This window comes from Pagrus major, chromosome 16, assembly GCF_040436345.1.
Source record: "Pagrus major chromosome 16, Pma_NU_1.0".
NCBI lineage: Eukaryota > Metazoa > Chordata > Actinopteri > Spariformes > Sparidae > Pagrus > Pagrus major.
This window is the reverse complement of record NC_133230.1, coordinates 3,681,865-3,699,072: the sequence shown is the minus strand read 5'-3', so window position 1 is coordinate 3,699,072 and position 17,208 is coordinate 3,681,865. Positions and strand designations below refer to the sequence as shown.

At 44.4% G+C, this 17,208-nt stretch overlaps 1 protein-coding gene across 1 annotated transcript in view; it reads left to right on the top strand.

Moving 5' to 3' along the window:
* The window catches only part of fgfr3 (fibroblast growth factor receptor 3), a 63,920-nt gene that overhangs the window by 6,504 nt on the left and 40,208 nt on the right, over positions 1-17,208 (top strand). Inside the window, exon 2 of the mRNA XM_073483367.1 lies at positions 16,377-16,640. Coding sequence (XP_073339468.1) covers positions 16,377-16,640 — 264 coding nt within the window. The remainder of the gene's footprint in view (positions 1-16,376; positions 16,641-17,208) is intronic.

The window sequence follows — 17,208 nt, the reverse complement described above, 5'->3', positions numbered from 1 at the left end:
TGGGACGCTCCTCCTGGACTCCTGTAAGACGATCCGACCGGATTCACAACAAAATAATGTGAAGTAAATTATGCACATTCAGAAATCTGTGAGGAAATTCTACTTCGTGTTGTCTCATCTTTCTAAGAAACATTATGCATTAGGCAGATTTTCATTAAGCGGAGTGTTGCTGTCTAGACGCAGTCCTTTTCCAAGGATAACACGCAGCCGAGCACGAGTTCAAAAAGCCAAATATTATTAAAAGGTTTTCATATCAGGGCACAGACTGAAGTGAAAATGGTCGGCTTTAATCAGACTCAATTGTGAAACAAAATGTGTCTCATCTTTCAGGAACCACGGCTGAGAATTAAACTTCAGTACTTTCTTGGTACAGACTAAAATTCAATATGTCTGTCGGACTGAATATTGCAACCTGGACTGAAAGAACCAAAAACCTGGGATTAAATGTCAGGTCGGATTTGTAATGTTATTAATTTTAAACTATTTCATTTCATCACAGCATTTGCACAACTGCTTGTGATTAGAAAAATGTAACATATGAGAACATATAACTTTCTTTCAGTACCATATATGGATTTTTGTGCAGATGGTAGTTGATGTGGAAAACTTGTAGTCCAATAAAATCTCTGCTTTTTGCTCAGTTTTGTTCTCCACCGACTCCTGAGGACAATATGTCTCTTTAGCTGCTAAATGCTCTGTAATGCTAGCTGGTTGCTAACTTTGCTTATCTGCCTAGAGCTTGAGATAAAAGTGTTTTGAGTGAAGCAAACAGGGAAGTTGCAGGTCGTTAAACCAAATCCATGAGCAGAAAGATGCTAAAATGCTCCATAAAGCTAATGGGAACTGCAAAATTAGGTGATATTTATCTTAACAAAAATGTATGTAGTCTTTATAATGTGAATAAGCAACTTATTAAGGAATTAACCTTGATATGAAGCGTTACCAGACTTGAGGATCGTGGCAGCTTCAGCAGCAGTCAGGTGCTGGTGCTGCAACCCAAGTGTTGTATTTGTGAGACCTCTCAGGTATTCATGGCTTCATTTATTGATTGAATCTGAAAGTAGTTTGAGAAAGTTTGATATATTCTCTGTCATCCTCCTCCTCAGTAGTCACAGAGTGTAAAAAAATCCTCCCAGAGGTCCTCAGACGTTCACAGGTTTAGGTTAAACGTACAGCGAGGCGAGCCTTTAGCGTGTATGGAAAAAATTAGCAGACAGCTGTAGATCAGTAGGTCATTGTCAGCCGGCGGCCTTCGTACGAACCTTGTCTGCAGGCCACAGCTATGTATGTATTAATACACCTCATTAATGCCCTTTGAAACCCTCCCTGCATGTCACTCGATGAATTATGGATGAAAATACAGACCTGTCTGTGAGTTCTGCTCACGTCTAACCTCGGCCACCTTCTCCGCACTGGGAATTTCTCTGACATCATGTGACAGTCACACATACTTATTTTAAGCCTGATATCTTTACAGATATCTAACTATTTACATTTTATCTCTTTTTCAAATCTTAATGCATTTTCAGAGCCCCCTTTGAGCCGCCCGTGATGTCTTTGGCGGCACGTATACACACACCTGTACACGTCCTCTGCTGTACCTCTGGCTGCGGTTCAGGGCGATTCTTATCCCGCCGGCTGACAGCGGCGTTGACATACGGCAGGTTTTTAATTACAAAGCTCCCCTTAAGGAAATTGTTGAGATACTTAACAGATAAGCTAGACATTGAGGGGAACAAAGAGGCTCGTTGTGTCGTATCAGGAGGACTGTTTTTGGAGGGCGCGCAGGAAGGGGAGGGGGAGAGGGTTAGTCAGCTGGAGCTGCAGTCAATCTGACAAAATATTATTGTGCTGTGAAGTGACTGGTTGATGGTGTTTTATTGAAAGTTACATGTCTCCTTTCATCCGTCACTTTCTCTCTCTCTCTCTCTCTCTTTCCTCTCTCTCTCCGGCTGACACCTGGATTTATGGCTTCCATTGGTATAATTGCATAATTTTAACTGAATCATTGTGATGGATGGTGATTGCGAAAACAGAGCCAATGTTCACTTGTCCTCATGCATGTGTAAACATGTCTGTGTGTGTGTGTGTGTGTGTGTCTTGAGCCAACCCCATTGGAAGAGTGTATTTTGTTGCTGGCAGAGGCAAACAGATGGCAGGTTGTGTTGCCGAGCTGTAAGGAGTCCAACACACACACACTCACATGCACACACACAAAGGCAGAGAGAGAGAGAGAGAGACAATCCGGGCTTGATGTGTCCCACCCATCGCTCAGCCCCTCTGCACCCCAACTGTCTCCTCGCAGACACACAAACAGTCTGTATTCGATGTCACTCGTGTGTTTTCTCTACTGTTTTCCTGTTTTTTCTCCTCAGACGAACACTTTCACACCGCATGAAAAAAAAAAACAACACACACAGCCCGGTTTATTTAAATGAGACCACAGAGCCTTGATGCAGAGAGGGTGTGAACACAGAGGGCTCCAGTAATAAAACACAGGGTTGTCTGGCAGGAATAAAAAAAGTCAACTTTCACCTCAATGCAAGGCAGCGCCATCTGGCAAAGCGCTATGATGGCTGATTTCAACTGTTTACCTGCCGATTAGTGTGACAAAAGTAAAAAATGATCACTGTGACAAGTTTCTACAGTTGTGAAATGCTGTCTCACAGTGTCACAAGCGAGGAATCGACTGATGTGGTTACGAAAACGAGATACATTTGCAGTAAAAATGTGGAAATCTTAGTGTCAAAATTCAGAATAATGAGATCCATATCGAATTGTACTCACTTATAGATACCAGCTACCTAAATACACCTGATTTCCATAAAGATCCATCGTTACTCCCTGAGAAATTAACAAAAATGTTGAAAAACGCTGAAAGAAAGTGAGCAAAGATTCCCTTTTTCCAGATCCGCACCAGAAGTTAATGGGGTCTATTCTGGGCTGAGACCCGTCCTCCATCCAAGTGTTGTGGAAATCTGTTCAGTAATTTTTGTGTAGTCCTGCTGACAAACCAACAAACAATACAACACTCTGTCTCGATCCCTCTGTGCAGTGTTTAGGCATTTTTATTAGCTTTTAAACTCATGGATCTGTTCATGAAGCTGGACTTCATGGACCGTCCACTAATGCAATCTTCACTCTGAATTCCCACTTATTGTGCAGCTACATTCTTTGCATGAACGGTCCAGTTAATATTATCAAATTTCCTCTAATTATCAATTATCTTTCACGCTCGTGCACATGCATACCCCTGCACATTTACTAGCATACACACTTATTTTGTCTTCCTTTATTTCTCTTCATCCTAACGTACATTTCCTTGATCTCCTCCTAGAAAAGGCCAGCTCCTTCTACCCTTCTTTAGTAAACTGTATTAAAATCACATGTCGGACATTAAATATTTAATATTTAAACTAATCTCTGACGCTCTCTCTCCCTCTCTGACCACTAACCAGAAGCAGGGCTGTCCTGTCTGGCTCTGCTGCACCCCATTTACATTTCTGTGAATGGAAACAGGGAGCCAACAGGCAGCGTTCGATGTGTGTGTGTGTGGGGGAGAGAGAGAGGCAGGGAGTGTGTAGGAGTGTGTGTTTCCCTCCTTTGCTCGTGAGTGTGTCTCTTTCATCTTCTTCCTCCCTCTGTCTTCCTCCTCCTGCCTCCCTTGTGGTCGCACATCTGCTCGCTCCGACTCTTCCTCCACCTCATCCATCCATCCATCCGTCCCTCCTCGTCTTCTTTGTGTCTGCCAGGACAAATTCAGATGAGCTTTATTAGCTTGACCATAATTAAGCACAGTATTGCCAGAGCGTCTGTAGAATAATTCCCTTCCTCCTCCCTCAGCCGGTTGATCCATCATCTGTACTAACCTCCTTCGTTAAAAAGACGGTCTCTCTACTTGCACCCTCACCTCAACATGCGCTTCTGTTTAAAGCCCCCCCACATCCAGGGCAGCTGACACATCTAATATTGAAACCAAAACTCGGCTTCCATCCCTCCCACGTCTCCCCCCCCCTCCTCACCTCCTCGCTCCCCTTCGTGTTATTTTGCCAGGAGAGCTAAAATAATAAACCCTTGTACCGTCTGCAGAGCGTAATGGAAGTTCCCTCTCTCTCTCTCTCCCCCCTGGAAAGAAGAGAAAGAGCGAGCGAGAGACCTCGGTGTTGTGCAGTGACAGCCGAGCCGAGTCGAGGTTTGGTTCTTGAGAACAACCCAGGACTGATTTTCTTTTTTTTTCACAGTTCACATGAAATGTTATTTTTAGTGCGGTGTATCTGGTAATTTGCTGCATTTTTTCCTCGTGTGACAACTTTCTCCTCGTCGCTGGCTCAGCGTGCGGCGATATATCTTCTGTGAATCACTGCGAACGTCAGAATCGGAAAACATTTGATTACTTTTAACCTCGTAATGCTCTCAGTTCATCCAGGAAAGAGCTTTCCTTTCCTTTTTAAAGCATCACTCCGTAGTAGACTTCCTAAAGGGGTCGTGGTCATTTTAACCTCTCATCCAACTCCATTACCGATGAGAAGAAGCTGCAGTGACACTGATGAAATGGTTGAACTCCTCTTTCAGTAGCTTCACCCTGCTGATGCGCCGGCCTCTAACTGACAGAAACTATCAAACCAGACATCCACGACTAAGAGCTCAGACACATCTGATGAAGATGTAGCACAACAAGAGCTAAGAGCTGGAAAAAATAACTCTACAGCAAGAGTTTTTGTTGGCTGAGATGTTTGCAGGGCTCGTTGCTCATTTGTATGGAGCATTTATACAATAAAAAAACAGTATCAGTTATACAATGACCAGAAATGTAAAAATATCTGTGATTCCAACTTGTTAAATGTGAGCGTTTGCTGATTTTCTCTCATTTATATAATTGTAAATTAAATAGTTTTGAGTTTGCGATTGTTGTTTGACAAAACAAGCCGTGATTTTTCACAAATTTCCGTCATTTTATTGACTGAAGGATCCATCCAGGAATAGAAATTATCCAAAATCAGTGTTTTTTTAATCTGATTACCGATAAAATACATTTAAAATGTGCTAATTGCAATGTAATCTGCAAAGTAACTAATAACTGAAGTTTTCATATAAATCTAGTGGTTAAAAAATACAATATTTGCCACTAAAATGTGGTGGAGTGGAAGTATAAAGTAGCAGAAAATGGAAATACTCTTGTAACCTCAGAGGTTTACATCAGTACAGTACTTGAGTAAATGTACTTAGTTACATTTCATCACTGCATATAACTGAAGTGTCCTCAGGTGAGTTGCAGCAGCTCTCTCCTGCAGCAGATACAATAAAAACAATAAAAACATCTATTATGATCAGGCGATCGATTGATAATCGGTCTCGAACCGTCAGCCAACGAGCTGCTTTCTCCGCAGCAGTTGGGAGTCAAGTACGAGCGTTTTGCTCAGTGGCACGTTGGCGCCGGCTGAATAGCAGAGCGACTGAACATTTTCATGTGCGAGGCTCTATACTGTTGCATTGTGCTGCTTTAGGGAAACTCCACTGACTCTTTAATGAATGGCAGAGCGGGACTGTAGGCGCAGTCACCCTGGTTACTGAAGTGGTTACCATGGATACGTTGGGCTGTCCGGGTACCTGCGGGGCACGGCTAACTAGTTAGCAATGCTAACGCTGTCTCCTGAGATACATTAGCATTGCAAATGTCTTTGACCACTGACGGTGGAATATAAAATTTGAAGTTAATTGGAGTTATTTCATGTTGACTCTGCTTCTTCTTCTCTGGTCGACGCTGCAGCGCTCAGGCCGTGTTAGTATAGATGTCTGCTATAGATGTCTCAGGACAACTGTGCTCCAGTTGTTCCTCCTTTCTCCCCCGACAGAGGCTCCTGTCTGTGGCCTGTTTGTGCTGTAAGTGAAGGCAGATCCTGGAGGGAAAGCAGGAGGAGGGAGGGATGATGGGATTAGAGGCTTTCCTGCTCGCGTCCTGCTCTCGTAAGCAAACACACTTAACACACCAGTCGTGCGTTCGCTGTGTTCAGACCCAGGGGAGTCTATTACTGCTGACAACAATATCATTTCTGCTCTCTCTTCTTCAAGACAGAGTCCATGAAAGAAATTTGTGTGGTGGTTGGTTGTTCAGTAGCCGGTAGGGCCGCTACGCGACAGGAAGCAGCTCAGGAAGTGTTTGAGGGTGCTGCCGGTGATCAGAAGCACATGGCAGCTCGAGACCAACAGCAGGTTTCACGTAGAGAGGAAACAACCGGGCGGAGAGAGACGGACCCACGCGGTCCCACCGCACTAATAAACAGCATCGTAAACAGAGCAGTAAACGCTTTTATGTCCTGCTGATCCCAACCTGGACGCACACACAACCCCTGCCGCCGCCGTCAGACCCTCATCGGATCAAACAGTTTGTAAATTCATGCTGGAAGTTTGGGAAAACCTGCAGAAAAGCTTTTCCTTTGTGTTGCTTGACTGATTATTTAACAAATGAATGCACAACGCTGCTCTCTAGGTTTTGCAGAACAGGCCCGGCTTTAGTCTTTTTTTTGTATGTAAGTGTGTGTAGGTGTTTGTGTGTGTTCAAGCCTGAAAGAGACCAGGCTGCCTTTACATTGATACACTCCATGACACTGATGTCTTTGTCACTATCACCATCCCACCACGTTTTTTTGTGGGGGCAAGTCATCCCAGCTGGAGAGTATCAAAAGTTGTGTGTCACTGTGTGTGTGTGTGTGTCAGTGTGTGGGGGTACACTTGCCACGCTGAGAGGTCGGGGCAGGGGTCGGGGTCAGCAGAGGTCAAAGTTTAACGTTTCAATCAGGCGTCTCCAGCGTGCTGCGTCAGTGTGTTCAGGGATGGTTTCCATCAGCTGTTTCTTGTCATTCAGACTTTGAACTTTTAGAAACACTCGATCATTTATATCCTCGATGTTCCCCTCAAAATAATCAGATGTTTAACTATGAATTTGTGCAAATATTCTTTATTGTTCTGGTTTTATTATGCCATTGCTTGCAGAGTAAGACTTTAAAATCCCCAGATTAGCCAAAAACACACATTCCCATCTAGTTCCCTAATTGGATTTCCAGGAAATTAACTATATATATCAAATCTCAGCCTACAGAGGACCAAAAACATGAAAATTAATCAATCTGAGGTACTAAATTAATACCACTTCCTCCCGTTTTTCACCTGAACCTGCTGCTGCCACACCGTCATAGATCGATTCATCAGAAAACACCCGTTTAGGAAGATTTCTGGATGTCAGTCGCCTCCTTTTGTTCTTTGGTTCTGTACTTCTTCACATCTAGGACAAACTTTGTTCTGCTCCTGCCCCGTTTGTCTGATCACCTCCCTGATTCAGCAGGGCTCTCAGGATACAGCAGTGCTGACCGAGCATCAGTCTGCGTGTGAAGCCATGTGGCCTTAAATCAATACACCGCACAGCTGACTCTTAAAATATCTCCTCTGCTGTCTTTTGTTCGAGGCAAAATTAAGTCAAAAGAAGCTTTGACGTCCAGATTCTGCAGATCCGAAAAGCCGCCTTATAATCGGATTGGTTCCTCCATGTTTGTGAGGGACGTGTAATTATGTTGTATAGTAGCCCCACACACACTTCGCAGACATCCTGGCTTTTGTGGGGCCGAGCTTCTTACACTTGTCTGTTGAATTGAAACTAGGCCAGTTCGTCTTTGGAATGACAATTACCATGGACCAAACCCAGGCCTCTATTCTGAGGCTGGAGGGATGGAGGGCAGGTGGGGGGGGTGGTGGGGGTGATGATGCTGGGTGTGAAAAGGAGCAAAGACGATTGGACGCTGCCAAGATGCTCTGGACGTACAGTAGCTTCCGATGCTCATTAGCGCAGCCGAGCGGAGGGCGATGCACCGAGGGGGGATGAGGAGGAGGAGGAGGCAGGGAGGGGAGGGTGAGGCTGGCACAGGCCGGGGCGGGATGTTTAGAGGCAACGTCTATCCTTAACTTGATTTTAGAGGCTCTTTTGATAAAGTGCGGCTCAGCTCGGAGAAGAATAGAGGCAACAAGCTGGGGGAAACCCCCCCCTCCACTCCCGCCCTCTCCCCTCTTTTCTCCTCTCCACCTTGATCTCCGCCGAGCCATCCCTCTTTTCTCTCCATCTCCTCCTGGCAGGCTTCTCCGCAACGGTGTGAGGTTGTCAGGCTGGCCCAGATTAAGGGCATTGTCCGAAGGTATTTACATCCGGCCAAACCATATTAAACAGAGATTAGGGGGTGAAAAAAGAAGAAAAAAAACGAAAGGGGGGGGTTGAAAAAGAAGAGGGAGCTTTTTTCCCGGACGAGCAGGATTTACAAGTGACATAGCTGTGAAATGGAGGAAGAGAAATGTGCTCTTTATGGAGAGAGGAGGGGAGTTGGGTGATGTGGTGGAGGTGGTGCTGGTGCTGGTGCTGGTAGATCCTGTTTGAAGGTCATGTGATGCTGGCTTGTGTGAGGGGGTGTTGAGTGTGCCAAACGGTTGGCAGCCGGTCCGGTTTTTCTAGCATAGGAAGCAGAAGTAAAAAAGAATCTGTTGGCGGGACGCAGCGAGCAGACGGGCTGCTGTGGAGGACATCACGCTCTGAACCAGCCTTCAAATATCATCTCTTATTAATGCAACGTAGCTTTTATTTATTTGTTTTTTGGGGGCTTTTTCCATTTTGGTTTAGGAAATGCTGCTATGCTAGCTAGAGAACAATTCATGCTACCAATAGGCTACATTTTAAAATCAACCGTCATTCTGTTATTGGCACTTGTTGCTCGGCGAAAGTTGCGAAACCTCATTTTTAAACCCAGTCGTGATCGTCTCACCGCTCGTACTTGTTGCACCATGTTGGTTTTGTTGTTGCAACGTCGCCGTGCTTCCAGATCTCAGCATTAGCCTACTAATTGCAATTAGCAATCATGGCCATAACCGAGAAAATAAGCTGTGATAAACTGGACTAATCTTTAAGGTCAGCATGCTTTTCACTGCAGAAATACACACAGATGAACTTAAACCCAACATGTGTGCAGACGTACTGTAAGTGATCACAGAAATGTGGAACGTATTTGCTCTGAAAGAGTCCAGTCGTTTTCAGTAGTGGAAGCGAACAGCTAATTACCTGCAATAAAAAAGGCCATTTATCGGCGGATTGTTTGCCGCTGGTGAGGCAGCAGCACATGTTGGAAACATGGTCCTGTTGTATTATTAGCTCAGCGTTAGTGAGGAGGGAGGAGGACAAAAGGGAAGCTTGATAAAGATGAATGTCTGCCTGTCTCCATCTGGAATCCATCACTTTCAAAAGCAGGTTTAAGTGCAGATATGGTTTTAAAAAGGTATGTGTAGCTGCTTTTTCTGCCCGACTCAGTAAAAGTACCCGTTAAGCTCCCCTGAAGAAAGAGAGTCTTGTAATCTTTCTTACTGTTTATGATCCTTCTTCTCGCCGGCCTGTTCGAACCTGCGGGGAAACGTCTTTATGCAAAGCAGCCCCCGGCCGAAAAAAACAAAGAAGACGTCATTGTGAAACAGCGTCGTAAATCAGTCTGGAGAGCCTGTGGGAAGTTTAGAGGATACCAAATTGGCAAAAAGTTCTTTCTGAGGATATCTAGTGTAATTGAAGACCCACAGGTTTCAGCACAGCAGAGATGAAACTCCTCCAGAGCAGAAAATGAATTCATCAAACTGCACAGACACAGTGATGTCGTGATTAGGTTGTTTACTGACGCCCAGAAAATCCTCTCCTCGCTGAATTGTAAAGAGGGACATGCGTCAGGAAATGTAAGGATGGAGTCTGGATTCACAGCCGACTCGTTGTAACTTTAACGTGGAGTTGATTTTTCCATTTTCACCTGCTGTGAACTCAAAACCTTCGTGTCAAACGCTTAGGCAGTGATGTCAATTTCTCTTGGGAAAATTGCTCTTGAAGAAGAAGAAACCATAATTGTCTCTTCATCTGACTGCCAACCAGTCCGTCTGTCCGTCTGTATGTCTGTCTGTCTGTCTGTCTGTGTGTCTGTCTGTCTGTCTGTCTGTCTCTTGCTCTTCAGGAAATATCTGTAAATGATAATTTATTACAACTTGGCTCTTGTTTGTGTTAGCTTTGGCAGTCATTCCTGTTGGTGATAAAAGGCCTGAGATCCTAAGTCTGACAGGTTTTACACAAACTCCCAGATTAGACAAATGTATTAAATAATTACAACAAAGTGAAACGATAACAATGTTATCCAAATGTCCAGGTTGAACACTGTTGCTAAATTCAATATGCTCACGTGTTTTCCTGCTACAGTCATGATCGGTCTCGTACGACCATTAGCTGAAAGTAGCTCGATATTGCCTTGTAGCTGATGTTAGTGAGTGAGTTTGCCAGCGTGCCATCCTCCCCTGATACATTTGACAGATTATTTCATATAAATAACTGCAAGAGTTCATTAGAAAATAATAAAACTGTTGCAATATTGAGAAATCCTTAAAAGCCTATCACTTTCACTTTCTCCTTGGAGCTCCTCGGCTTTTTTTCGCTGCCAAATTGAAGTTAAATCAGTTAGCAACGTTTAAAAAAAGTCCTCCTCAAGAACCCTACTTAATAAAGCAAACATGTCACTGATATGAATGTAACAGCTCGATCAGTCGCCTACAGACGTCCAGACGGTGTTGTAAAGGAGTAAAAGTCTTCTTAACGCCCCTTTAAGATAAATGTGCGACTAAAAAACGTCATCCATGTTCCCTCCTGCGACCTGATACGACAGCAGCCGTGGCGCCTGGTCCACGCTCCTCAGCCGATCCCTCACTCGGTCCGTCGGTGTGTGTCGGAGTGTGTGTGTTAGAAAGGCTGCCCACATAAAGAGGCCTTTTTATCCCCAGGGCCACAGCCTGCCCGCCGGCCCCTGGAGAAGTTTGTAGAGGATAAATAAACCTCTTCAGACGCAGAAAGAAAAAGATGGAGTCTGTGCGCGGCGCGTTTTAACGGACGCAGTATCTCAAAGAGAGACTTTATATTATTCTGAAGGGCTATTTGTTATGATATTGAGCCGAGAGGGTAGGAAGGGCCGGGAGGGCAGGGGCCTCCTGATTTATGGAGTGACCGTCCAGCCTGTACTGCACTCACACACATACACACACACACACACACACACACACACACACACACACGCACACACAGCTCCTCGCTTACAATCACAGATACACACACACATATCAGAACCCACATTTACACACACACACACACACTCAAAGAGTACATATCACACATTGCTTCCAGCTGGCTCCAGGTTCCGGCTACAGCGCTCCCACCCCCTCACACACACACACACACACACACACACACCATCACACACACACTCCAGGCAGCCGATAGCTGACACATGCCGGCACCGGACGAGAGAACAGCGGGAACGTCTAGATGTTGATATGAGGGCCGGACGGCAACCAGAACGCCGCAGCTGAGCTCTCTCATGTATCTGCTTCGTCAGAATCACTTCGGGTCTGATTTATTCATGAGCTGCTTTTATATCAAACAGGTTCGTCAGAGAACAAAGAGATTTAAACCAGCCAAGCCTTTGAATTAGTGCTTTTAATCACACACACACACACACACACACAGCAGAGTATGTGCAGGAATTTCTCTCTCTGACATCAGTGCAGTTGAAGTGGGACACAGTCGTCTCCTGCTCGATGCTATATTTGCTGGACCGCTACGACAACAAAAGAGGCCGTTTGTCATTTTTGTCATCGTGCAGATTCTTCTCTGACCGCAGCCACGTCAACAATGTCAACAACATCTTTTTATTTGTTTGTTTGTTCAATAGCTGCTTTTGGCGATATCACTTCTCTCAGAATGTAGGACAGACTTTCTCCTGTGATGGTCTAAATGTTCATTCCTGACATGTAAATGCTCAAATTTATAGATAATTGACATCAGTAGAAAATGTTAGAGGCTGACGACTTGGTGCCATCCTTTAGGAAACCATTTCTAGTGCTGTGTGACTTGTTTTGATATGCAAAGCTGTTGTTTGACTCGTTTTGGGAGCTTCAACTGTAGCTTGAGCGTCAGAAATATTGAAAGAAGTCCAGATGCCAGCTCCTGATCATGAGGTGTGTCTACATGCACCGTACTGATGCCGTACACGTGTCGTTGCACGCTGGAATTACTCGAAACAATTAATCAATTATCAAAATAGTTGGCGACAAAGTGCAGCTCAAGATTCTGGGTTGCTTTAAAGGGTTTCTGTGGTCAAAATATGGACCTAATTCCAGTCTTTCCAGGACTGACGTTCATTATCCCTCACTGTCAGATGCTCAGAACCACAAGAGACGGACTGGCCCAGTTTGATTCCAGCCCTCCTCTCGGTTGCAGCTTTGGGTTTTTTTAACCTTTGCTCACATGCTGAGGAAGGTGACCGAGTAACGCACAGTTTAACAGTCCTCCAGCAGCTGGACACACAGCGGCTAGAATTTTCTTTTCAGGAATTTAAAAACGCTCACTTACTAATTACGATCCCTCTCTTTGCATATTTCTCCGTGACACATTTACATGACCAGATTTCAAAGAACTGTCCTCCTGTCAGTGTGATCAAACCCGTGACTGTACATTACAGGACGTTCGCTTGAAAAGCTCCAACACGGCAGCTACGCTCTCTGCTGAAGCTCAGTGGTTTGCTCGATCTGTCCTGAAAGGTTGTGCAGCGGCACAAAGTGAAGCCTTTCAAACCAAATCCACTTTTATTCAAAGCAGCTTTTTTCCCCCGTCTTTCTCCACGTCCAAATCTGCATTTCAAAGTGTAGGATCTGAAGCAGGAGCAGATATTTTGTCATTGACGGTGACCACAGAAAGAGGCTTTGCTCTTTTGTGTGACACCTGAGAAATTGAGTTTTTTTTAAATGTATGAGGGGTATATCTTTTGTTTTGTTTTGTTCTCTCAGTAAATAGCATTTGTTGAGCCTCTGGCAGTGTAAACATCCAGGCGGTGCACGAACGGCTCCTCCTATCTATTTTCCTCAGGATCAAAGCCAAAGTATTCCTTTTATAACAGCATCATACAAACGCATTGCTTTGCACTGCTATTAACAAACCCTAATTAAATAAACTGTAATGTCTAATCCATATTCCCCACACACACAGGCTGCAATGTGCTTTAAATACATGTATAATGTAGAGAACAATAACTGCACTTTGAAGGAATAAAGTAAGTGTGTCCTTAATTAAACTGAAATTGCTTTATTTTCGGTGCAACATACATTTTGAAAGTATCCAACTGAAAAACCGACACCGACTGCCCCGTAGGTCTTTGCTGGACAGCTGGGAGATGTGTTAGCGGCTAGTTTGCTATGTTCAACGAACTCTCTTAGCATTTTTAGTCGAATAAATACATAAACTCAAAAGCAGAAGCAAAACAGAATGTACATCTGTCCAAAAAGGCTACCCAGCGCAACAGTTGCTCCTTACTGCTGTAGATGTGTGCTTGCTGGCTTAGCTTGGCTCAGGGGCTGTGTGCTTTGTGCTATCATTAGCCGCTAAAGGTAGTATGTTGCTGCTGCAGTAGGTCTTTTTTTTGGGCTCAAGGGCTGCTTGCTTTGTGCTAATGTTAGCCCCTAAAGGTTTGTGTTGTTGCCACCGTGGCTCTGATCTTCGGCTCAGGGGCCGTGTGCTTTGTGCTAACATTAGCTGGGCTATTAGGTGGTTAGCACTCACCACTATCAAGCTAGTATGTTAGTACTTGGAAATTTTGGCTGCACTTCATTCTTGTACGACTAGCTTTTTCATAGCTTTAGCGATATATCTCCCTCACTTTGTGGAAGATTTCAGTCATGCACAGTGATCTGTCAGTTAATTTGATTTTTTGATTACTGTTAGGATGTTAAGAATAACTTTTAAATCCTACCTTTAAAGAGTCATCTTGCCCAAACTACCTGCAAAAAGGATAATAGAAATATCTCGAAACTTTAGCACATAAAACAGAAACTACCTGCCTGGTTAGACACCATTAAGTGTAAGTGAGAAAATATGTTTTTGTAATGGAGGGGAACTAACCCTTTAAGCCAGAAATATGCGCCTAATACAAAGAAACAGTCAGTCAGTCGACGGTGCTGCTGCTGCTCATTCACAGCTGCCAGAGGAGGTTTGTGCTCGAGCGCCGAGGCTCCATAAAGCTGAAGTGAGCTATGAGTCTCTGGAGATTATTATATCTACCCCATAAAGCCCAATTCCTCATGTTTAAGACCTGAAGATATTCTAAGACTGATTTTCTCCTTTTCTTTCACAGAGGTCATGAGTAATACGCGAAAGTAGCGAGCCCCCATTCATGCCGGGGCTGGATTTATGCTCCGTGCACCGTCGCCTCGGTGTTTTTCTTCTCCTGAATGGGCCTTTTTGCTTTAGAAGAAAAAAAAAAAAGTGCTGTAAATATTGTTGTCAGAGCCAGAGGCTGCGCAGAGAGCTGCACAGCGTATTACTTGACTTAACATCTCCAGTAGTTTTTAATGGGCGTAATAAAACAGAGAAAACAATTCACAACTCATCCATTCAGTTCACTTCTTTTTAAGACCTGCAGTACAGAGAGGAGAAAATCTTTTAGCATGTCTGAAGTGTTCGAGGCTGAGATGAAACAGGCAGAAGAGAAAGACATTTTGACTGGTTCATATGTGTTTTCACTGCACACATACTCAAGTGCTGCACTTGAATACAAATTTGAGCTACTGGTCCTGTTTTTACAGACTATACTACAGTATATTTCTGAGGAAAGATGTGATTTTTACTGCTACATTTATCTAATTGCTGATAGACTTTACTTTGCATGCTCAGGTTTTATATCCAAGATGAGATAAGCTCTTAAGATATTTTAAGAATATCTGATTTAGTGATTTAGAGGTCAGAAATGTTTCGACGTCCAGGCTACAAAATCTAACAAATCTTTGCTTAACTGGATTAACTTAGTTCTTCGGTTTGTTTGTACTTCTGTCGTCTTCACTGGACAGTCAAGAGACAGATCTTTAATGTTTTAGAAGTATTGATTGGACTCTTGGTCACACTACCTACTTGTAAAGAAGGAGTACGTCTCTGTTGTGGTTTTACTACCTTCACTTAAAAGCGTCGAGCGCTCCCTCTGCCTCTGTAGTTTGACTTTGGATTACTGTCGATCTGCCGACAGACGCACGTGTTTCAAAGGAGCTCTGGCGGCGTTACCTGCTGCTTCTCCCACATAAACAGCACCCCTGTCTGTCTGCCTTCGTCTCCTTGGCTCGCGCTTGTCCGCACGAGCAGCTTGCCTCACTTTGAAAGAGCCCCATCTATAATTTAGAGCACCTATTATGCATTCCCCGTGAAGATTGTCTCGTCTGGGCCCGCTCCTGATTTCAACCTTGCCTCTCAACTCCAATTTCCTAATCTCGGTTCGAGGCTGTCTTGCGTTCAAGTCCAGAGGCCGCTGCCCTTTTCCGCGGGTCAACAGCGGGTGTGTTTGCCGTCATAAATCTCTCTCTTAACACACCTCATTCAGTTCGTTCCCATGGGGTGGGTGGGTATGCGTTTGTGTGTGCAAACAAGTGTGTGTTGTGTGCTCTGTTGCCCCGAGCAGCTCATTGAAAGACTTTCACAGCGCTTGTTTGTTATGTGAAATATGCATGCGTGTCTGTTTGTGCACATCGTGGCGTTCCCTCACAGTGTGCATGAGATCGTCTTTTTTGTCCCTGACGGCGATGATGTGTAATTGAGGTTTGGATGAGACGACACCTCCGATGGGAGGACGAGATGGATACACAAGGGCTCCCACTGTTTATTTATCCAGACGTGTCCCTCCATCTTCAGCTGAGGCCGGCATCCTTAGCGAAGCTTGTAAACATGTTGATTTTTCCCTGGCTCGGACCGGGCTGGCACACGGAGCTCCTGGAGTAAATGAGCTGGTGTTTGACAGGGAAGCTTGAAGAGGAGGAGGAGGAGGAGAGGAGGAGGGGGGAGGTTCATTTCCACACAGCCATGATCTGTCTCCGTCTTCATGCTGGAATAAAAAGTTGCACTTTTCTGACTTCCAGAGGCAGATTAGCTGATAGCTCGCCAGCGGTTAATTCAGCATCACTGCCTCTTTGTTTAAGAAGGATGGGGGGATCTTTTCTTAGACTAAGAAAACTCTATGACTGAGTCTGGCTCTTAATTACGTTGTGGAATAAGGAAGAAGGTGTTTACACAAAATCTTAAACCCTTTATTATTACCAGGGAGGAGAAAAGTTACTCTTACAGGTAGAAAACCTGCCTCGTGTTCCCTCAGCATTGTGTCCTGATGTTAGCGAGCTGCTACCAGCTATCTTTGAGTTCAAGTGTCGTCTTGTCGTCCTCATATTTCCAACAACTTGCATTAAGTACTCAATTTATAGTAATGTTGTATTAAAAACGATCTTCTGTGTCTTCTCTTCTGCAGACTCTGTGTCCAGCGAGACAGCCTTCCTGGAGGACTATGTTCTGGGCATGGGGGACACCCTGGAAATGTCTTGTGACCTGGAAGACCACTTGGAGCCCGTCGTCTGGTTCAAAGACGGCGCCGGGCTGGTGCCTGGCAACCGGACGCGGCTGGGCCAGAGGATGCTGCGAATAATCAACGTGTCGTACGAGGACTCGGGCGTCTACTCGTGCCGGCTCGCCCACAGCAACACGCTGCTCAGCAACTACACCATCCGGGTGACAGGTGAGAGCAAACCCTGACCAAGACGATCGGTGTTTCCCAAAGCTCCGAGACGATGTCCTCAAATGTCTTGTTTTGTCCACAACACAAAGATATTCAGTTTACTGTCAGAGAAACCAGAAAATATTCATATTCAAAGGGTAAAAAGTTAGATCAAGCCTTTTGTGGCTCCAGAGGAAGCTGCATGAAATCTAATAATCTAATCTAATTGCCTCCAGTGGCGACGTTGCATAACTTGTTGACACATAATTGATTCATCGTTGCAGCTCCATTATTTTTGCTTTATAATTATGGATATCTGGTTACTTTTACCACTAAAAGTCCTTCAAATTAAATCATCTGTGAGAGAAAACAGGCACAAACTTGACCTGTTTACTTAACAATCTACACTAATGCCATAACTTGGGTTTTAAGTGGTCTCTAGCCAATAAAGTTGGTCAACTTTAGAGATTTCCAACAAAAAATTAACTTTTTCTTCTTCTTCTTCTCCCTTACAAAATCATTTCTCATGAAAAAGTCTTCACATGGATATTTATCTATATTATCTCTAATAAAATACAAAACCAAGGAC